The sequence below is a fragment of the Carcharodon carcharias genome, chromosome 15 (genome assembly GCF_017639515.1).
Source record: "Carcharodon carcharias isolate sCarCar2 chromosome 15, sCarCar2.pri, whole genome shotgun sequence".
In the NCBI taxonomy this organism is placed as follows: Eukaryota; Metazoa; Chordata; class Chondrichthyes; order Lamniformes; family Lamnidae; genus Carcharodon; species Carcharodon carcharias.
In genome coordinates, this window is record NC_054481.1 from 121,362,555 (window position 1) to 121,387,114 (window position 24,560).

Consider the following 24,560-nt stretch of genomic DNA (forward strand, 5'->3'; position numbering starts at 1 on the left):
CACACTCAGCGGCGTAGTTGCCAAAATGCACCCAAAATTCTGTGCCAGCACATTTAAGAACATGCAGTCAGGAAGTTTTTCAATTTATGTGACTTATACCGATACCACAAGGAAAATGTGTTCAAGGAAACAGAAAATACAGTGCAAGGTCCTAGTGAGAATAAACGTAATTTTCTCTTAAACAGTATTCAAAATTCTGAGTACAAATGACCATGAAAATTACACTGAAACATAATAACATTGGAATATTTAACATGTTTGTATGAAACTCCTTTGTCAACTCTTTTATGGAAAACATTAAGCTGTTTAAAATAAATGGATTAACCTCGCTAAAATGGCAGACAAAGATTTGTCAAATATGCACTATTGTCTCACATTGTAATTTCCAGGTAAAGGAGGAGCTGCTGGTGACTCTTGGTTAACAAAATATTGAGTTGCAGTTACGAAAAAAAAATTAATTGCAATTCCTCATTCTTTATCAGTGAATGCCACATTGATGTGTGTGCAGCATTGATTTTACAATGAACAGATAATATTACAAGGCAAAAGCAGAGCTCAGCTAATGACTTCCTGAAGGAATATTTTTGTCAAAAGGTTTGCAAAAGTTTTTAACGTAAATTTAGGATAAAGCAGCAGACTCAAATATCAAAGATTTTTTTAAAAAATTGTTTTTGAAATTAAAATTCTTTATTTATTCTGTGTTTTGTTTGTGAAGATAACTGACAGGGTTGTGGAATGAAATGGTTTCTTCGTTTGCCATTTGTGATAGTATCAAACAGGACATCACGCAGAAAGCAAACTCAATATGGCCTTGCCCTCAGAGCAATGCTCCCTACTGCACTAGTTTGACACCTCCGTTTTTCACAGCTGCTACCTTTGTGTTGCTTGACTGTTCAATTAGTGTCAACAAGAAATCTTATGCCTCAAACTCAAATCTGCAGAAATGTAGACTACCTAAACCTATTTAGTTCACAAATCAAAACCCTTGGGTTATTGCCATCATGATAACTCTTTATTGATGCACCTTCATTGCTGATATCTCAGGGGACACAGTGTCATTTGACCGGATCCCTCTCACCCAAATTTTCAATAGTCCACATCCCAGCTGGCAAATGAAAGAGGGGTTTTCAGGCAGTCTGAGAACTAGTTTTAATGATGTAGATCTAGCTCCATGGTGGACTAGACAGAATATAGGAAAACAAATATGCTTCTCCAAACCAAGAAAATATCAGGAAATGTTTAAAAGAATGCAATACAGAAAAATGATACTGCAACAGTTAAAACAGAGAATGGGAAAGGAGAAGGAAAAACAGGCAGTAAAGTAGTAATCATTTTGGAACTATTTTATTTAAAATATTTTAACTTAATAATGAATAAATTTAGTTATTATTGACAGATAACTGTATCAATTTTATAGGATAATTGCCATGGTGTCCGCAGATAATTTTTAAGTGGCCGTTTCAGAGAATACGAAATGTCAATGGGCTTCTAACAATCGCAGGGTTAAAGGCCTCAGGAACACAAGACTTTTTAATCCAGTCTCAATATATTAGTTTTGAATTCTGTTCTTACTGTTGACTTCATGGTTGTTGCCTTCTTTAGCTTCAGGTGGATCTTGCCTAACACAAAGTGGTGATCAGATTCTACATCAGCACCTCGACATGTCCCGGACATCTTGTGGGATTTCCTCCATTTGCTGCTGATGCATATATAGTCAATCTTGTTCAAGGTTTTACCATCTGGAGACCTTCATGTCTTTTTGTGGATGTCCTTGTGTTTGAAGAAGGTATTCCCAACACTGAGGCCATTGCTGTTGCAGAAGGCCAGCAGACACTCACATTTCCGTTGACCCATGGAGTTCAATCATACCGCTCAGTCCTCTCCAGTTACCACTGAGCTTGCATGGAGGTCACTGATCGGTAACTTGGTGCCATAGCTTGTCCTGCGATTGGTGGTAGAGTTCATCTTTGTGCCCTTCTCTAATGGTGCATAAACTTGCACGACAGTGACTTTGGTCTGCCTTGTATGGAATATGGTGGTGATGATGTGAAGGTTTACTGGTTTCAATCCCACTAACATTTGTGCTGAACAACTGTTGAGTACAAGACCAACTCCATGGATGTGTTGTTCTTCTTGCCTGGAAAACAGAATCCTCATGCCCTCTTTGCTAATTTGCCCTTGGCCTGTCCACCATATCCTGCTGATGCTAAGATGTCAAGTCGATACGTTCTCATTTCTTGCAGCACCTAGGACACCTTCCCACACTGGAAGAGTGTTCGGACGTTCCAAGTGCCGATTCTGATGATGGGTTTAGCATTGAAGGTTGGGCTTGCCAAGGATTGGATCTCTTTTCGACTTTCATCCAATCCCATCACGTACAACTTTGGACGTGCTGTCCTTTCTTTGTCAGGATTTGCCTGTATGGCTACTCCTTGCTGTTTTTGTAGTGGTGCTGGGTTTTTACAGGGTGAGGGTACTAGCTCCAAGACAAACTATCCTCCTTTTCCAACCAGGACTCAGAATTGGCTTCAGCAGAGTCAGGCCATTTGCAGCAGAGAAACTGAAGGATGAGGAATCAGCAGAGAGGGCACGACATAGGAACACAGGACTTGTTGGACAGTTTTCAGCTGGCCCAGGCAACATTGAGGAACAGTGGGGGATTTCCAAAAGGAGATTAAAAAGAGAGTGGAAGTCACCATTGGGCGGAGGAGAGGACCCAAAGAAGAACGATAGATCACTGACCCAATGTGGAAGTTGATTAATGAAAGAAAGCTGGTGAAGAGCAAGAGGAACCAGGAATGAACATTGAACAAAGCCTAGAAAATGATGAGAAGTATAGAAAACTGGATAAAGCAGTGAAGAAGAGCCGTAGGAGAGACAAACAAGGATGAATAGAGTTAAAAGGCAGGGAGGCACAAGAAGCAGCAAACTGGAGCGACTCCAAGACACTTACAGGATCCTACAGGAATTGACTGGTACAGGAAGCAATAACACTGTATCAATCAAGGGCAAGGATGGTCAGATGCTTCTGATGGATGAGGAGCAGGAGGTGAGGTGGGTGGAACGCTTTCAGTAGATCCTCAACCAGCCCACCCCAGCTCCATGCTTGAGTTCATCCACAGCACCGCACCTCAGCAGTTGAACATCAGCCTGGGAGAAATTGCCAGATCAGAAGTTCAAAGACCCATCAAGAGCCTGAAGAACAATGAGGCACCTAGGATCGACAAGATATCAGCAGAAGTATTGAAACATGACAAGAACACCATCAAAACAGAGCGCATGGTCCTGTTCAACAAGATCTGGATTGCAGAAGACATCCCAGTGACTGGAGGTGAGGAATAATCTTCAAGCTGCCAAAAAGAGGGAACCTCAGCGACTGCAACAACTTGAGGGCATAACACTGCTGTCAATACCTGGCAAGGTCCTCATCATGACTGAAAGCAGAAGTGGACAGTATCCTTTGCGAAGAATAGGCAGGTTTCCAGGGTGGCAGATCATGCTACAAGCAGATCGTTATACTCAGGGACATCATAGAACAGAGTCTGGAGTATCAGAAGCCAATTGTTATCAACTTCATGGATTTCAAGAACGCATTTGATAGCATCCATTAGCAGTCACTCTGGTACATCACAAGACAGTACCACATCCTGAAGAGGTATATTAACATTTTTAATGCTCCAGCTGCTGTGTCAAGACCAGCATGAGTACCATGGACGCTTTCAACATCACCACAGGAATACAGCAAGGCCGCATACTCTCCCCATTCCTTTTCCTCTTGGTTACTGATTTCATCATGAGGAAGCCGATGGTGGGTGCAGACTTTTGCACCACCTGGCAACACCACCGGTTGACAAACCTGGATTTCGCATCTGATGTTGCCTTGCTGGCCAAAGCCGCTCCAAACCACCAGATTTGAGAGTTGCAGTGCCAAGGTTGGCCAATGCATCCACTGTGAGAAGACCAAGACAGTGATGGCTGTATGGCAACAAGGCCCTCTCATCACCATTGGGCAACAGAACATCAAGGACATTGACTACTTCCCCCATCTCCAGGGACGGTAATGCAAAGATCAACAAGAATTGGCAAAGCAGCATCAGCCTTCCAGTGGCTCTACACAGTCTGGACATTCAACACCATCAACATGGCCTTGAAGTTGCAATTCTCCACATCCATAGTTGTACTAACTGCAATCTGCGCCAGTGGAACATGGAAGAGAACGGGAAAGATGTCACGTAAGTTGGTCTTCTTTTACGATTGTGCATCACATGGATGGACAACTTCACCAACGAAGAAGTGCTACAGAGAACTGGTCAGAAGCGCCAGTGGTATATCATGACAGAGAGATGAATGAGGCTGGTCGTCATGTATTTCACCTCCCAGAGTGACAGTAGAATGGACACCACCAAATGGAAAAAGATGACGAGGCCGGCCAAAGAAGACCTGGAGAACTACATTTAAAGAGGATCTTCAAGAGGGGCACACCACCTGGGCTGAAGCAAACAAAACTGTGATGAACCAGGGCTGGTGGCTGCCCATTGTCCCACATGGGACCGGAAAAACTAAGTCTAAGTAAGTCTTACTACTGAAAATGTAAATTACTGAATATATTTCAGTGTGCAATTCCTACATCATTGCTATATTTATATGGTGCATGCCAAAAAATGCAACAATGGAACAATGGATGGGAAGTTGACTTGAACACAGTGGTTGAGTACACAGTTTTGTCAATCTGGACGGTTGAATCTGCATCACAGTGGGACAGAGACAAATAAAGCTGAGGCAACAGGGACTATTAAAACATGTGCATATTAGCCATCCCAATTGATTTGGCTATAGAGTGAGTATGTGACTGAGAAGAACTGGGTTACAATGGAGGTAGATGTTTAGCATTTTTAAACATTAGTCACATTTTTGTTGACTCATGACTATATCCTTCAGCCTCACTATTTTGAAATGAAGATTCATTGCATTATTTCCTTCTCTGACTCATTTTTCACCATGACCTTAAAATGTCCTCAGTTCCCTTAATTTTTTCTTCTCCTGCAGTGTAAGTTATACAATATATAATGCAGAGCCAAGATTGATGTCATTTAACCAATGCACCTTGATGTTATCTCAGCTCTATTTCATTCTTCTATTAAGCCCATCAAGTTTTGGCCTTTTCCCTAGTTTTCTCAAATAAAAAAAACAAATGTCAGTTGTAGTTTATCATCCAGAATTTCCTCAGGGCTGCTGTGGCTCTGCAGCTATAAGGAACTTTGTTCGAATTGCAAGACCACTAGTGGCAGGGCAGGCGCAGATCTGGGGTAATTCCACATCCACGGGTTGGATTTTCAGCTGCTGGTTGAGGCGGGAATGACTGCAGGCAGGATCTGAAAATCGCATTCCCAGTGAGTGACACTGCATCCTGCTACGTCTGGAATGCAACATGATTCTCAAAGGGAGCTGGGATGGGGCATTGGGGTGGAATGTGGAATTCACTCATTTTTCCAGTTAACTGCCCATTCAGCACCTTGAGCAGCTTGTTAAGAGGTCAGTGAGGGCCTAGAGGAGATTTTCAATGGGTAAGTGCCAAACTCTAACAGTTTGGTGCATGTTAGTGCACAACTGTCTGGTTCAATGTGGGCAGAAATAAAATGTCTTTCTTTTATGTTGAAAGCTTTCGGGAGTTGGGGGATCTTGCCAGATCGTGCACAGTACCTTCAATCTGGCCATTTGGCCACTTTTGTGCACCATGAGGCTGCTGGATCTCTAAGCCAATGGCTCCTCTCCTCTGCAAAACAGAGGGAAGGCCACATCATGGTTGAGGTCTGCCTTTGCCACTCATGATCTGCAGGCAGCTCCCCCCTCCTGGTGAGGATCAGCGCCACTAACGGCAAGCTTGCCTCCGGCCCAATTAGGGCATATATGTTTGAAGATTGGTTCGTGTTGAGCAAGGCAGATGCAGCTCATATTCCTGATCTCAAATTGAAAATTAAGCCCTGTCTGTGCCTGACCCCAGAGAGAGAAGAATAAGCAGCCAAGGCTGCTATTCCTGGTGCTCAATGAGTCCAGTTGGAAAGTGCCCATGTTGCATGTGAATGCAATTCTGTCAGTTTCTCACAATCTCTGGAACAAACATTGCTGCATTTTAGAATTACAGCACTTAGCAGCACTTGGGGAATAGTTCAGTGGTTCTTTTTACCAGCTACTAATCCTGATTTGCAATAAATAATTCATTATTTTTAAATTATTTAAAAATCTTCTATTCTCAGGCTTTTATTGTGAATGTTGTTCAAATGAAATGTAAACTTCTGTTTTAACCTCAGTCCTTCCAAGGTGTCCACAGGATGCTTGTGAAATAATGGCATCCATTTATATCCTGAGCTCTCCATTTTGTTCTGAGAGTATGATTTCTTATAGTTGTGGAGTGTGCAAAGGGAATGTACTTTCTTCCATCTCATTCACACAGAATTACGTGAGTGGTTTATTAAAAGCAGTGGTAAGACTGTTCAGTCTAGATCATTCAGAAAATCTGTGATATGAGTGAGATCTTGGATGATCTTCAAGAAAGAATTGATTTATTAAATGTATCAAAAAAACTGAATTAGATAACCAGCAGAAGAATATGGCTAATAGGATCTAAACTGCTGATAAAAGATCGATTCAAATTGAGAGAAATGTGGTTAGTTGTAGGTAGCTGTTAGCTTGGCTCAATTGGTAACATAAAGTCCTGGATTCAAGCCCACCCCAAATCATAATCTAATCTGACATGATATTGCAGTGAGAGAATGCTGCATTGTCAGAAGTGATGTCTTCTAGGTGGCACATTGAATCAAAGTTCTATTTGCTTGTTCTGGTGGACACAAAAATCTGTAAAAGTAAAGGAATTCTTCTAGTGCCTTTGTCAACATTTACCCCTCATCCAACACCACCAAAACAGATTAGCTGGTCATTCATCTCATTTGGTGTTTTAGGACCTTGTTTTAAGAGACTAAATTAACTGCCCTGTCTGCCTACATAACACTTCAAGGAGTAATTGATTGGTCGTGAAGCACTTTGAGACCTCATGAAGATGAGAAAGCTGCTACAGAAAGTTTGTTCTTTTGATTTGAAGACAATAGGGAGGCATGCTCTCACCTTGTAAAAGCAACAAATGTTTTCAAAAAAACTTGGCATGCATGAAATGTTCTTGGCGGATTGAAACAAACATCCAGTTACCAAATGTTTCAGAAAATGGTGGTTCAATTCCTACCACTGATGATCGAGTATACAATACAGCCCAGGCATTCCTTGGGCCCAAGAGGGTGGAAAGGGAAATTTCTGCCTCGGACCTCAGAATTTGAGGCAGAAGCCCCATGTACTGACTTTCTGCTGCACTGTAATGACAACTGTAAATTTCTGAGAGCTGTTGCACGATACGCTGAGACCAAAGGACGGCCCAGAAAATCCGGCATCACATACTTTCAAATGCACCCAAATAGTTCTCATTTGGAGCAAAATATTCAGTGGCCTTGGCTCTTTCTCTCAGCTCTTTATAGGTTCCTGTCGAAGTGACTGGGTAGTGTCCCACCATCACTGCTGATGCATCCCTGCAGATGTGATGCACCCACCGCAATCTTACAAATGAACCAATCCTGAGTATGGGAGGGTGTTTGTGACATTAGCTGCAGGCTGACCCATATGGGGGTTGTGGCAGTCAGCTCAGCTGACCTTGTGGTGAGGGGCCAACACCCTGAAATTCTGGGGTTTATATTCTTTAAATACAAGCTTAAAAGAGCATAGGGTTTCTCTCTAAAAGGAAAGCTCCTTCGAACTCCCTGTTGCAGTTAGGATGAAAGATCTCCCCAGAGATATTAATCCTTTTGCTTCAGGTTCTGATGGCCTTTTGTACAAAACCAGTAACTTTACTTCAAAAACAGAACACAAATATCACTTCTGGGAAAAAACTGATATAGTAAAGTTTCTGATGTTGATCAAGTACATTTTGTAAACAGGTAGGCATCAAATGTTCAGCTCAGAAGCTGGCAATGAATGTTCTGGTAAATGGCAATGGATGTAAAGAAAATGAAGACATTCCTACCATATGGCAACAAGACAACTTACCCAGGGATGAACAGTAAAAGCACCATTTCTGTTATCTTCTACCGTCTCCCTCTTAGTCACTCAGTGTGGAGATGGATTTAAAAATAACCTCAAAGTCACCTGAAGACAGCTAAAAAAGTGGCTTAGTAAAGTGCTATTTATATAAGATACAGAGGCAGCAGTACTATTTATATAAATCAGAAAGACCACAGTGCTATTTATAACCATTGGGCAAGGTTATGTTCCTATTTTAGCACATCAATAAGGATACCATTTCTCTCCTGCCCAACCATCAAATATGTTTTTTTTTACTTAAGCTACAAATACCACTTGTTCCCTGAAGGCCAAGGTTACTGCTGGGAGAATAATGAGCTCAGATTAGGAGGAAAACAGACAGTGTGGACAGTGTTTTAAGATGAAGGGATAAATAAATTGTGACAGTGGGTTTACATCTTGAATAAAATCAGGCTGTATCACTTTTCCCCCACTGCTTTGAAACCATGAGCAATACTGGTGATCTATTAGGTGCAAGTTGCAAGAGGAAACAAGGGATAAAGTGAGTGACGTAAGAGGCAGATTGTAACAAATGTGAAGCAACAAATAGGCACTTTAGAGGCTTTGTGATTCCAGTACCATATTTTTCTACACTGTCAAAAAAATTGGCACTGTTAACCTCATCATATTTCCTTGTTAACAGACAGTCACTTTCTGTTGTCTAGTCTCGTACCACCAGCCCATATTTGTCATCTGACAGAAATACATCACCCATTTGGGCTTGAATCTGTATTTGGGAGGCCAGTTGAAGTCAGTCTTGAATGCAGCTGTCATTGCTCAGCCTGTTTGTCTTGTAGATATAAACTAATGAGTTGTGTGGGTACAAGTTGAACTGCATGCCAGCAACCTATCTGACGAATATTATTTAGCTTTCTCATATGGATCCAAATCACTCAATGATTTGATTTCAAATTGTATTAAAAACTATGTTTGGTGCTTGTCCAAAAATATGGTTCAAAATGTTCTGCAAGCAGAGTTTGGTATTTGAGAAATGGTGGCTACACTGTGGTGTTGAGTTGGGAACACAAACATACAGGACCACTGAATGATGGAATGTGGATCTTATCCACTCCTCTGAGCATCTAAAATCAGTCATGGTCTTTTGAGCATTTGGAAACATCGGGCGAAGGCCAGGCACAGGGCGAAGGGGGCTGGATTCACCTCTGCGATTCCATCCACAATCAGGCCAGATCATGATTGAGAAGGATAGAAAATTCAGGTAGGAAGGCCTGACCAGGATTTTCCTCACTAGGGCCACTGTTGGCTTGCCGACACTCCCCACCGCCCCACCATGCAAACGTGTTTTGATGACACTTTTGGGGACCTGCCACATTAAGGTCTCTTGCATCTGTTGTGGTGCAGCATTGTCCTTGGAACGAGTTCTGCCCCAAAGAAAAGTATAACATCCAGAGCCTCTATCAAACTGTTTCCCCATGCCCCTAATAGCTGGCTATGAACAGTACTGGCATGGCCCAGGAACTAACTGTTTACCAGATACAGTACAGAAAGGCTTGAACATTGGATTCCCCTGGTCTGTTTAGCTTAGCATTACACTGGGTAGGTCATGTACCACCAAAGGTAATTCTGAGATGGTCTGTCCTGTGCAAAGCCTCACTAATAGCAGCACTGTAGTAGATATAGGACAATGTATCTTCAATTTTCCAACTCACGCACGCTTGGAGCAAGGTTCCGCGATGGGAATGGGGATACATGGGTATTAGCCCTACTAAGTAAAATGATGGAGCAGCTGTTGTTTTATTTATTTACTCAAAAGCAGTCACAGCAGTTACACGACTACAGATTGCTGCATGTGCTCACCATCAGTAAATACCGGATTTACGAATCTTCCAAAAGTCTATCTCACCTCACTCATACTGAAGAAAATAGCCTAATACCTGTCTAAAAGAGATAATATTAATTCCTAACTCATCAGGAATTGTAAATAAATTATTTAATGATTTGTACTATATAGCAGGGAAAGTCTTGTGGCTCTGTAGATAAATGCCCCTGCCTCTGAGCCAGAAGCTCCAGGTCCAAGTCTCACTTCAGGGGCTGAACTTTACAGGGGTGGGGGGGTGGGGGTTGCTGCTGGGAAAACAAGCAGGCCCTGGGAAGATCAGCAATGGATCCCAGAATAAGGTTAAGTTCTGGGTTTTTAGGGCGGGAAGGAATGTGGCACCTTAGGGAGGAAGGGGAGCGAGGGGGACTGGGGGGATGAGTTTTGGAGGTCAGGTGGGGAGATACAAAGTTGCGGGCTATCACCTTGGGGTGGGGGTCCCCCCGAGGTGCACCGGGCAACTCCCTGAATGATGTATCCCGCTTCCTTAACCAGTTGGGTTAAAAAAATGGCCAGCCCACTCCTGCCTGACTGCTTATGCCAACTGTATTATGGCATGGGCGGAGCACTCGGGCCAATTGGCTTGTTAACAATCTCAACTGCCAGTTAATTTTTTTTTAAATGGTGGGTGGACTGTCCATTTTGGCGCCTGTCTGCCTGCCTACCATTTTTTGGGGACTGGGCTGGGGCTGGGCAGGCAGGCAATGTTGGGGGGGGGGTGGTGCAGGGGGGTCACTAGTCAGATTTTATATGCCCCGCCCCCACCAAAAACATGCCCAATGGGGTCCGGGGGGGGGGGGGGGGGGGGGGGGGGTGGGGGGCGTAAAATCAAGCCCCATTACTTGTTGGGCACGAAAGAAGCATTCATAATGTGGCCAAACAGCTGATAATCAGGGGCAGATTTACAATGAAACACACCGTGTTGTGGCACGGAACCCCCAAATGACAGGGGGCCCTCAAAATGATGGGTGAGTGCTGAACTGTTGGAAGTGCCAACTTTTGGCTGAGACGTTAAAGTGTCTGCTCGCTGTATACAAAAACTCTCCTGGGCAGTTAGGAAACTCTTAAATCCGCTTGATCGAAGGCAAAATTCAGTCTTTGATCTTTAGGAAACTGGTAAAAGTCCCCTGGGTCTCGTGTTTCCACTAATCTCCTTATTTTAATACAAGGTTTAAATGAAACCATTCACTTAATTTGTTTAGAATAAATGCAAAATTAAAAATAAGCACTAAGGAAGTACTGCAGATGCTGAGAATCTGGAAAGCAAAACAGAACCGGCATGCTTGTCCACAAATGCTGCCTGATCTGTTGAGTATTTCCAGCTTTTTCCTGTTCTTTCTTTGTATAAACTAACCTGGTATGGTTAGCAATGTTCAGCAGCTCTCATTCATATTAACAGCAATCTATTATTGTAATTCATTCTTCTCAATTAATCCCACAATCAGTTCCGTTTTGCTGGACTACCTGCTTGAATTTAGATCTGGGGCAGAATTTTCCCTCATCAGGCGGGCGCGTGCCCGGCCTGAACAGGAGTAAAACAGTGCGCGATGACATCGGGCGAGCGTCCCAATGTCATCGCACACTCTCGTGATACTTTGCTCGGCGGGCATGCTCGAGAGGCGGCAGCGCTCCCACCAACAAGCAGCCTGTTAAAGCCCTTAATCACTTTATTAAATTGAATTTTTCGCTGCCCATCGAACGTTACGGTTGGGAGGTGAATAGGCCAGGCAGCCTTTGCATTTTTAACCAAAAAAAACCACATCCATGGGTGGGATGAGGTTTCCGACAGGAAATAAAAAACCAATAGAAATTTTTGAAACTAATTTTTAACATGTCCCTGCTCATGTGACAGATCCACATGAGGGGACATGTTTTCCTTATCTTTGAAATCCTTATTTTTAATGTTTAAAATCTTCAGCTCCCTGAGGCAGCTCTGTGCCTCCAGGGAACTTTCACTGAGCGCACCCACATGTATGCGCTGACTTGCACTCTTGCCCTCCTCCCCCACACCCCCCACCAAGGCAGCGCTTTGGTTCACACTGGCTGGCCGTTAATTGACCAGCCAGCATGAAATTACAGTCGGGGCCTGATCATGGCTGGCGGACCGTTGTGTGGCTGCTCCCAGGTCCACCCGACAAGGGGAAAATCCTCAACACCTGACGATCAACCTCCTCAAACTGAACCTGGGGATGATGGAAGCCAACGGCTTTTGGCACCCCACCTAAAACTCCTGTCCTTTGCAACGATTCACTCCCAACTCATTTCACTGTAACAACCACTTGTTCCATCCTGAGCCAAGTTTAAACCCCACAATCTACCCATTTCCAAGGCTATTCATTCCCACCTGCACAACACCATCAATCCCCATTATTATCTTATTCCTGGTGAATCCATAGAGGTTAGTCTTAGGTGCAAAATTTGATCGCCAGTTAGCTGAACTAAGGTTCGTCTGCGCATCCCTGTAATCCTCAGGAACCCAATCCATTGAATTGAAGTTTCTCAGTCTAGTTTCAATTCCTAGTCTGGCCCCTTCCCAACCTACCATTGCAATACTGACATCCTTATGTTCCCTTCTGCAACACTGACCCTACCCCCATCCCCCCAAAACAATGCTCTTATTGTCTGTACCTCACCACCACCCCCCACCGCATCGGTGACACAGGTTTCAGTGTCTCAGCCTCACTCTTTGGGATTTACTCCCTAAATCCCTTCGCATCCTAATTTTTTTCTCTATACTTAAAACTTTCTCAGAATTCAAGTTTTCAGCTCTCCTTGGAGTTCTCCGACCTATCTGGCTTCCCCTTTCTTTATTCCTTGATATCTATCCCTTCTCCCTCCTTTCCCATCATCTTCCCCACCTTTAACGTGCTGTGGGATGTTTTTGATGTTAAAGATTTATTATTCTTGAGAGGTTTAGCTATTTTTGTTAAAGTTCTTCCACTGACTTGAAACACTTCCACAATTTGCCAAGGACCAATTCGATATTCCCAAGATAAAAGTAACAGCCTGATTAAAAATTGAACAGTACATGGACAGCACACGTTACAAATGAACAAAATTAGATCTGAAAATGTTGTTCTTGAATATTTTCTTGAGCTAAGTCAAATGAGGAAATATATTAATTTTAATGCCACTTTTAGCAGTATTCATTCAAAGAAGTCGGGGAATATACAGCCATTCACGCTTTCCGTCAGTGTTATATCTTATTACATCTGATTGCAATAAAATCGGATTTCTTTTTGCTATTGTTCTGTGGTATCGAGCATATGACAAGCTATTCATTTCAAGGCAAAACGAGATCACAAATGAAACCAGTCTATTAAAAATAAACAAAAAAGCTTGTGTCTATGCAACAGAACCTGGAGCAAAGTTTGAAGCAGCGACGACTCTCTGTGTGCAAAAGTAGTTACATGACTGTGATAAAGCCGGTGAAATATCCAAGGCCCCATAGTTTTGGGTTGTGACTGGTTGGGGGGAGGTGGGGGGAGCGGGTGCGGGGTGCACAAAAATGAAACTGAGCACAGAGCCCCACTGACTGGAAATTCATCACTATTGACAATCAACCTGCTAACCCTTCCAACAAACCACTGGCAGGCATTAAGAGCATGAGAGATTCCTGGTCAACCATGTTTGATGCAGAGTGACACCCCTCAAGCTATATACACTTGGCTTTCTCTAACAGAGAGAGATGCCGACAGTCCCTTGCAGACTATGGTTTATTATGGTCAGACGGACAGCATAGCAGAATAATTCCTGTGTTCAAAAACAACCATTTGCTTGTCCCAAAGTAAAATCCTACCTGTACTCTGATGTAAATTACTCTGCTATAAATTACTTACCTCTTTAGGTCCGGGCTGGCACTAAGATGGCACATCTGATAATGTGGGTTTGGAACCAAGTCTGTAGCAGGCTTAGATAACTAGCAACCAAGACAAACTAGTCACTAGTATGCCAAGGTGCTTTTGACAGTTGACCAGTCATCCTAGCTCACTGGCAAAATGGAAGTGCTGACCTATCAATTGAAGCTGGGACTTCTAATGCTTGACTCCAGATTACCATGCAACCCAGCACTTTAACAGGTAAGGTCCTAACTAGGCAAGCTAGGATTACATAGAATTTACAGCAAAGAAACAGCACAGGCCATTCGGCTCAACTGGTCTCTGCTGATGCTTTTGCGCCACACAACTCTCCTCCCACCCTACTTCATTTAACCCTCTCTGCATGTCCTTCTATTCTTTTTTCCTCATCTCTCTTTTGAAAGTCATCTATGCCACTCACTTCAGGTTGGGGATCTTGCCCAGTACTCTCTAGCGGTTTTTAGCTGTAGAGCTTTGTACACTGGAAGCCAGTTGATCTGCCTAAATTATTCTAGGTCAGTGAGGTGCATCCCTACATGGAGACAGTATGCATTCCATATCAGGCAATTAGAAATCAACCTGTGGGGGTCTTATCAGTAGTTTGGTTTGGAGACATGGTTTCGTGCATATCAGATATCCAACTGGCCAAAAAATAGACATTTTCAACTAACGCACTCTTACATTTCGTTCATTTCCCATTATCTATGATTCTAAAGTAAAGGCAAAAATCACTGGATATGCAGCACAGGTCAATAATTGAAAGTGAAAGATTCATTAAAGTTGCAGTTGCGATTCTTTGTTGAATCTCTAGAGGCTGATTGAAAACTTACCTGAAATGCTGGCCTACCTTTCCCTTTCAGATGCTGAGTGACTTGCTGTGTATTTTCATTACTCATGTAATTGGAAACTGTATTTCCAGCATTTAAGACTTTTCTTTTTGCCTCTACCTCTATTCTGTAAGTACTATCTCAGAGAAATTTGTTTGTGTAGCACCACTTGCAGGTTTATGTCGGTTCCTTGGGAAGAGATCTGCCTCGTGCGACAACTAGCACAGCCCACGCTGCCCACTTTGTTTTCTCCAGCTTTGCCCATGGCACCTCCTGCCTTGACAAATTGAGATAAATCTGCAATGTGATGCTGGCCAATTTCTCCCCCACCTTATCAAAAATTATTCGCTATTCTATCTGCAATGCATCCTCACTTATTATATAAATCAAATGCATTGTGCTTGCTAATGATATTCACTCTCCCCAGTGAAACTGAGAACTTAAAATATTCCTTTTACAGGATAATGTGGTGATTTCTATTGTTCATTTCTAGGACATAAGCAACACAAAATCACTTCTCCTTATCCTCCCCCAACACACCATGATGAATAGCACATATTACAGTGTGCTGTGTCAGGAAAGGCTTTTCCTAATAATTTTAGTCCAAAGTAGTTTTTACAATTAAAAAACGACAGAGAATCAATAAAAGGCTTTGATCTCCAAATTTAAAAAAAAATCAGATTTGGATTTTTGTGCCTTTGCAGCACTTTTCCCTCTACTGTTTAGATTACCTTGGACTTCAAATGCAGCCATGCATCAGCCAGTCTGACAATGACACGACAAAAGAAGGATAAGGAGAAGCTTTGATCTACGCAGATATTGCCTTCCCTCAAGATGCTGAGTATTTCTGAATTACTGTTTCAGCAGCTCTTCAGTACCTTACCTGAGAGACTATGCTCTTCTGAGTGGTTACTCTTCATCTGCAAGCCCAGATAGAGACCATGGGAAGGAATAGTCATCACTTAAAGAGGGTATTTCTGCTTTCTAAACAGGTTCATAATTTCACTGTAACTGGTGCATAAAGCAAATCTTCCTCTTGGTGTCTACTTTCCAGCAGCTGTCACTGGGCGGTCACCAGGAGAGGACATCCTGGCTGTTTTTTCTCCTTCTCTAGCCCACATGCCAGGACCAATTGTAGCACTTTTCCTGCTACTTTGGCTGAGGTCAGATAACAGCAATGGCCAGTTACTGAACCCCAGTCATCCTCGGCCAAAGAGAGTAAAACCTGACTTCCTTTAGGGAAATGTTCAAATGTACTTTAGCACTAACATTAATCAGCTATGCTTATAACATGACATTAACCCTCAGCTTGCTGTGGATTGATTTTTAGCATGTAGAAAAAGAATTCCTGCATACAGGTTAAAACTGGTAACACAAATGCATACATACTCTCACCTTCAACATAGGGATAGGAAGTGCCTTTCCTTCCTTGTCCAAGGAAACATAAGTGAAGAACGCAGTCGCGGCAGGAGTCTTTCCTTTCGGACTTTCCATGACATGGTCAATATCCACAAAAACTTCAATCTCCATGGATTTATTACTGGTAAACGTCATTCGACCAGACACGGTAATTACAGACCCTATAATGGGAAGATATCGCTGGTTAGAAAGAAGACATTACCTTCTGTAATCAGAGAAATGACTATGAAAGGAGCACTTGCATTTATGGTGCATTTCACATCCTCATGATATCCCAACGCAATTGACAGCCAATCAATTCTTACTGAAGTGCAGTCCCTATATTCGTGGTAATTTTTTGTACAGTGCAGGTTGATGGATGAATGTTGGTCAAGACACTGGGAGAACGCCCTGCTCTTCTTCAAAAGTCTCTCACATCTACTTGATCAGGTGAAGGGGGCCTCAATTTAACAGCTTGTCCAAACAAGGGCACCTCTTGACAACTAGCAACCTCTGTAGCCCACTGAAGTATCAGCCTAGATTTATGTACTTAAGCCCTGGAGTGGGGCTTGAATACAAACTTCTGATTCAGAGGTGACAGTGTCACTTCTGAGCCAAGCTGACACTTGTGCTCTGCTTCCTTGCACAGAAATCCAATATATTTCCCTTGACATGGTTATTGGCTACAAGGAATACTGCTTTTCATGCAACATACTCAATTGGTATAAGAACCTTGATTGTTGACCTTTTTCCCTGCTTCAAGGGAAGTCACCTCTCTCATGTCGTTACACATTCAATCATTTACAATTAAATAAAATTAAATACTAAATCCAGGGTAGATGCGTGTCATACCTGAGGTGATTCAATTCTGTTAATCAAAAATGTAAGGCTATTATCTGCTGCCTTCAGACAGATTTTTAAATCACACAGCTTAATAGTAGATTATCAATATTTTACATGAAAAACTAGAATTGTTAACATCCGTATTGGTCAAGATTAGAACAGGAAGAGTGAATCATTATGCATCACTGCAGACAATAATGAAGTGCAAGTGCTGTTCTAGGTACCAACAGATAAAAGGATATTCAGGGGATCATTCTGGTTTAAACATATATTTTCTCAAGTGCATTGTCCAGTCTGCTGTTGAGACAGAGTTCAGAAGGGTTCCATTTCCCCGGTCTGTGTTTGCTGATCTGTTGAGTGATTCTAAGATAAACAGAATAGGTGGCTCTCTACAGGTGGCATTGGGGTGGTGGTGGTGGGTGGCGGAAATCAGCCAGGGCTTGCTGTATTTTGATCATTGATTAGTCACTCCTGATGTGAGTATGAGGTGAGTAAAGCATTAGGTCTGGCTGTTAGAACCAATCATATACTTCTCTTCAAGATACTTGTCCAATTTTGCCTTGAAGATATTTAAGCTTCTTGCCTCTGCAACTCCCTCAATAGGTAGATTCAATAATCAGCTAGCCTTCCAGTGAAGCAATGCATCCCATCTAAATCTACTTCTTTTTAACTTAAACTCTTGTTCTCTTGGTTGACAGAATTCCCAAACTACTCAAATAATTCAACAACATTAGAGTTGCATGCATGACACGATGTTGGAGAATCACAGAAATCAGTCGCTGAACGAATGAGCCATACAATAGTTGCCAGGTTTTCTGGCATTGTGCAAACACCCAGGAACAGCATTTTCAGAATTTGACAATGTCTTGAGACAACAATCAATAAAACTCTTAATGATGCAAACCAATCAATGAAGCAGTAACCACATGGGAACAGGCTGAAAGAATAATTTCATACAAAACTGTATAAAACTAATTTTAATTCAGAATTCATGCTTATGCAACAACTAAAGGAACAGTGATGGGAGTAGAGCTGAGAAGTAGTGTAAAAGTTGCTGCATTGGTATACCATTAAAGTGTAGTTTCCAAGCTATTTATGTCCAGTGGCCAAAACATCTATTACACCACTGCATAAGTCACAGGTCATAGGTCACCAAATTCTGAACTATCCATCATATTTTGCTGCAAAGACATTACCTACTTTCAGGATTAAGCCTGCATTGTCTGACAAACCTACTTTGCAGTTTTGGACTGAAAATGCAAAGGCTCTACTGCCAGCATAGAATCTTATGAAAGGTGAAAGAAAAATCTGAATTCATATAACAACTTTCATGACCTCTGTATATCCCAAGGCACTTTGCAGCCAATAAAGCACTTTTGACCTGTAGTCCACTGTTATAATGTAGGAAAGACAACAGTCGATTTGCCAAGATCTCTCAAACATCAGTGAGATAATGACCGGTTAATCTGTTTTCGTGATGTTGTTTGAATGATCGATATTGGCCACTAAGGAAGGTTCTTAGCTCTTCTTTGCAATAGTGCCATGATGTCTTTTAGGCCCATTTTAGAGGGCAAAAAGGGCCTTGGTGTAAAGTCTCATCTGGAAGATGGCACCTCTGACAGTGCCACATTCCATCAGTATTGAACTGAGATGTTAGCCTGGATTTTGTTCTGAAGTGGAGTGAGACTTGAACCTTCTGACTAAGAAGTGAGAGTGCTGCCAACTGAGCCATGGTGAGCACAGCTCAGAGACAGAACTACAATGCCACTGCCCTTGATTCTGTGACTGGTAGTGGAGCCTTTCATTTCTGACCCTCTCATGTTTCCGCAGCAGTATATCAATAAAGATTGGTACTGAAATGAAGTTAACACCAATAAAACAAGGCAAAAAGGAAATGCAGCTTTTTATCCACAGTGATAGATTTCCTAATTAGCACTTATCAGTCAGCAAGACAACGGAAGTGAACAAAATGTGATGCCAAAGGAAACACCAGCAACACCATTTTAAATTGGTTGGGGTATGGAAGACTCAAGAGTTAGGACTTGCAATTTTTCATATTATTTTCTTGATAGACCTGTGGCTTCTTCTGGGTACAGTTAAATTGATGATGGGGGCCTTCCATAATTTTGCTCACGAATGTTGACATTGAAAATTAAATGGAAAAATTGGAGAGATGTATAATGGGCAACTGAGCGGATGTTGCCCCTTTCACGCTATCATCCAAAACCAAAATGATTTCCCATGGGCAAGTGTGGAGCTGGGCATTAGCAGGAGTCAATGTGCTGGATTTTGCAGTCAGCAGTAAAGCAAAGGTGCTTGCTGCTGACCTCAAAGGCAACTGACCACAAAATTCTAGCAAGCTCTGTGGCATGGATTTCCCCTTTCCTGAAGGCAGTTTAAATCTGGTGCCAAGTCAAGGGATCTCCAGGCATGCAGAACCATTGATGTCAGCAAGCAGGGTAAGCATCCAATTACATCAAAGTAATCTCACAGACAGCAAACCAATAAGCTATAAACACCGATTATTTTTCACTTCTACTTTAATTTTTCGGATAGCAAAATAAATGTGTGGATTGGCATAAGATTGAAGCTAAAATGTCATAAATAAAGTTCAAAAAAATTCAAATTCATGTGACTTTTTATCATAATATCTGACATTGCACAAACATAAAGTTAGCTTTTCAATGCCAGTGAGGAGGTTTAGCAGTAATTATGAACTTATTACGCTGTTAAAAACCTACACTTTTTTCAACAAGGTACAACATTTCCAAAGGTTTTTACAGTAAAAAAAAAGCATCAAATTGATGTATTTTTAAATTCACTGATTGTTTAGGGATTTTGCTCTGGAGGAATCTCAACAGTGTACCCTCTGGAGGACCAAAGAATAACTGACAACAATCTGACATCATCTTCCAATCCCACGACCTCTACCACTGTCTGAGAAGGACAAGGGCAGTCATATGAGAACACCACCACCTGCAAGTTCCCCTCCAAGTTCCACAATATCCTCACTTGGAACTATATTGCCTTTCATTCACTGTTGCTGGGTCAAAATCATGGCACTCCCTTCCTAACGGCACAGTGGGTGTTGCTACATCACATGGACTGCAGTGGTTCAAGAAGGCAGCTCACCACCACTTTCTCAAGTGCAATTATGGATGGGCAACAAATGATGAGTTACCAGCAACACCCACATGCCGTGAAAGAATTAAAAAGAACTTCTGGCTTTTCATGTGATGCTGTGCATGTGCGGACTCCCGACGTTGCAGTTAATGTCAGCGGGGAAATAACAATTTAGTTGTCATTACCATCACAAAGTCCAGACTAACATTTTTAGAAGAGGAGGGCAGGAATAATGTAGATAAATCTGGGAGGAGGCAGTGTGAGCTAATTCCTCAATCTGGCGCTGAGGGTGTAGGATGGTACGCACAGGGAGCACACCTCAGGAAGTGCAGGGACATTCCTCTGCATCTCAATTTTCCTGTTAATTTAAAGTAAAATCAGGGATTTCAAATCTGCACATTTCCAAACAATTCTCCCGATAGGCTCTGACCAGTGCCACAGGCACCCGAGGGGGGAAATCAGCCTTTGTGTTGCAAGTGTTGAACTTTACAATTACATTTTGCTTTGGTAAGCAGTCTGTATTTAAAAAATGCTGAAAGTAAATCCCTGGCCACAACTACTGCTCAGGAAACGACATAACATGTAGTACGTGACAGATTAGAGGAAATAATATGGCTAATTGAGAATAATTTTGTACTCCCTGCAAATCTAGCACTTGGATCTTATCACCTATAATTTTCCATGACAGAAGTTCTTAGTTTTTCCATGAATCACTTGAATAAAGATTTTTTGTTACACTGAGAGCAATAATAAACAGCTTCTGTATTGAGTGTGTTAGTGAGAGTGTGGATGCGTGTTTGTGCATTTGTGTCTATTTATTCTTGTATTTTTAGTTCTGATTTGTTTCTCCCCAATAAGAGTGTGAATGTACATTCAGAATCATCATGCCTAGTTGCTGAAATAGTTGACTTAACCTAAAATATGTAGAAGGTCTCAGCTAATGGGAGCAGATATATGTGAAGTGAGTTAACAAGCAGGAAATGCTACAGAGTCCTGGAACAAAGCTAGAGAGTTTGACATGCAATCATTTCAGCAGAAGACATTGTGGCACCATGAAAAAGGGAGGGACGCAGAAATTACTTTGAATTTGAGACAAAATGAAAAAGGGATGAGGGGCTTCAGTTATGTGAAAAGAATAAAGAAACTGGGTTTGTTCTCCTTAGAGCAGAGAAGCTTAAGGGGAGATTGAAATGAGGAGTTCAAGGTTCTGAAGGGTTTTGATTGAATAGCCAAGGAAAAGCATTTTCCACTGCCAGGAGGGTCAGTGACCGAGGACAAAGATCTATGGTAATTGGCAAAAGGAATACAGGGAAGACAAAGAGTTTTTTTTCTACATAATGAATTGTTATGATCTGGAACGCACTGGCTAAACGGATGGTGGAAGTAGAGTCAACAGCAACTTTCAAAAGGGAATTGGGTATATACATGAAAAAAATTCTATTCTTATGAGGAGAAAGCAGGGTGTGGGACAAATTGGATAGCTCTTTCAAAGAGCCAGCAAGGCCTGATGGACTGAATGGCATCTTTCTGTGCTATATGACTCTATGAAAAGAGGGAAATAATTTCACAGAGCTGGTGAAAACGACCTCTGGGTGCAGCCTGTTAAAAAGTAGGCAAGGAAGAGGCTGCACATACGGATGAACTTGGTGTGGCAAGGTTTCTGTTCTGCAGCCTCACTTGATGGGAACATCAGAAAATCAGGTGCTCCCAATTTACATGTAATTAAAATGGATCACAGGAAATTCTGGAGTGGATTACATCAGCCAAGTGGTTATGGTACTGGGTTTGTAACCCCCAGATCAAGAGTTCAAATCTCACAATGGCAAACTATGAAACAATGTAACTTCATCTGAAACAGATGGAAACAGGTTTACTCAAAAGAGTATCAAGAGTTCAAATCTCACAATGGCAAACTATGAAACAATGTAACTTCGTCTGAAACAGATGGAAACAGGTTTACTCAAAAGAGTATCAAGAGTTCAAATCTCACAATGGCAAACTATGAAACAATGTAACTTCATCTGAAACAGATGGAAACAGGTTTACTCAAAAGAGTATCAAGAGTTCAAATCTCACAATGGCAAACTATGAAACTATGTAAGTTCATCTGAAACAGATGGAAACGGGTTTGTACTCGAAAGAGTTACATCAGCACCAGGAGCAGACCTCTGCAAAATTTACTCTCTGCGCTAATGTTATCCTTGAAGATGGTGTTAAATTTGGCAGCAACAGCATTGAAAACCAGCAATCACAAAGTCACTGCATTCAACAGTGTGGTACAAGTCTGGAACAAAGCATCACAGCACTTCAGAGCAATTTTCCCCAATAGTTTTGATTTTAGCAAATGGTGATTGCAATCTTAAACGCAGGGTATACATACTAATTTGCAGAGAAATCAATGGTGAGCAATTAAAAGTCATTAAGAGTAGTTATGTTACTTGTAGGAGTTTGACTGATGTGGAGCCAGCAGGCTTAAGTTATACTGCCAGCTCCACTTTGCTCTCTAGACTGCGACAGTGGAAAGCTGTGCATGAATGGTTAATATTGGCCAAGCCTGAAAGGAAAGTTGACTCCTTGCCAAACTTAAAAATTTTTGAAATTAAGTTTCAAAAGTTGTTGGGCAGTCAAATGCACTGGGTATCCGCAGACTTATTAAACTTAAATTTTCAACAATTACAGTTACATTTCAATTCACATGAAGCTGAAGTGACGCTTACTTCCTTGGGGTAAGACCCACCCCACCTGCTAAAACACCTCCAGTTCAATGATTTCACACCCAAGTTATACCATTCATTTCTATTTCAGTGCAAAGCAAAAGCTCTTTGCAAAATGTACAATGGCACTACCCTGTATGAATCGCAAGGCTGTGATGTTTCATCGAATTCCAGGGGCAGACAGAAAACACTTGTGAACATTAAAACAGATAAGGATAGAAGCATGGAGGGAGGTTAATGAAACATCACAAAGGTTATTAGATACAGGCTGACACCAGAGGGTGTCATGAAATATAATTTGGTCCCAGTTTTCAAAAAGAAGCAATTGCATTTACATGGTCCCATAACATGGCCTCAGGATGTTGCAAAATGTTTCATAGAGTCATACAATTGTTGCAGCACAGAAGGAGGCCCTTCGGCCCATCAAGTCCCTGCTGATTTCAAAAACAATTAATTATTTTTGAAGTGTGGCAGTTGTTGGCAAAAGCAATAACTAATATGCGTGGAGCAACATCTCCCAAAGTGCAAGCTCATGAATAGCTAAGTCATTGTTTTTTGATGCTATTGGTGCAGGCAGGAATGTTGGCCAAGACATGGAAGACTTCCACTCATTTTCTTTAATAATATCATGGGATTTTTTTATATCCAACCCAGCAAGCAAAAGGGTACATGGTTTTAAATCTGATCAAAAAAGCTGATGCAGCACTTCCTCAGTACTGAACTGAATGGTGAGCCGAGATTATGTCTTCAAGTCTGTGGCAAGCTTTGAAATTACAATCTTCCGATTCAGAGATAAAAGAATCAGAAGCACAATTCTGTGAATCAGAGACCATTTAGCTTGATATCTGCAATAATGAGCACCAAGTACCAGAGCCTTTTATAAAGGAAGCAATTTCAGAGCAGTCAGCAAGAATTAAGACAATAATGGGTTCAAAGCCTTTGTGTAGGAGTTTCATAGGGATGTGATAAAATGCTTAATATTATGAGTATGTTTTCACTTCCCTTTCCTAGTGCACTAACAAGTGCACTAATCTGTTGATTTTACAGGAATTTTAGAGCATCTTCAAACAAGTGCCTTGATGCACTCGTTGCTAATTTTACTCAGTAGGATTTCAGCAGAATAAAAATCAACAATAGTTAAGGAAAGGTTAAGTCATACCCAGTAATGGAGGTGGTGAGAGATATATATTTTGATTTGGAGAAAACATCGAGCATGGTCCATTCTAGGAGATGTAAGGTTAGTGTGAAAAATTACTGAAAAAAGATAAGGCATCAAACTGGACTATGAATTGACTGGGCAATCAATAACAGATGGTAGTTATCAGTGAACATGGTTCTGAATGGTCAATTGCAAACAGTGGCACCTCTCCCAGCATCTCTGCTGGGAACCCCGCTGTTCACAGTAATTATTAACGGCCTTCACAAAAGCAGCATCTGTAGATTGATTAAGCTGGTGGATGGCACCAACTTGCATGGCTCAACAGGATGTTCCTAGGAAAGGAATAAAATTTAAACTTCATAGTCATTTTGCAACTGGGCACATAACTGGCAAATGGCATTTTATATTAAGAAATGTAATGGATTACAGTTTGGTGCTAAAAGTAGTACAAACAACTACATAATAAGTGGCATGTTATTAGACCTGATGAAGCAGAAAAAAATATATGGAAGTGCTAATTGAAAAAAGATTGCATCATCTCACAGCATGCCAGCAATTGCCAAGCTAAATGGAGCATTCTGCTGCATGAGTAGGTTCATAAAGTATATATTAAAAAAAAGGCAATAACATTCTAAAAAACACGCCACCATTTTGGGAGTTTTTCAGAATGTTGAAGGGAAAACA

General features: G+C 41.7%; 1 protein-coding gene across 6 annotated transcripts in view; it reads right to left on the reverse strand.

Annotated features, from left to right (window-relative positions):
- The window catches only part of acot7 (acyl-CoA thioesterase 7), a 266,042-nt gene that overhangs the window by 22,128 nt on the left and 219,354 nt on the right, over nt 1-24,560 (reverse strand). For all 6 annotated transcript variants that reach the window (XM_041207194.1, XM_041207193.1, XM_041207196.1 and 3 more), the window contains one exon: nt 16,035-16,219. In XM_041207194.1, the coding sequence (XP_041063128.1) occupies nt 16,035-16,219 (185 nt within the window). The remainder of the gene's footprint in view (nt 1-16,034; nt 16,220-24,560) is intronic.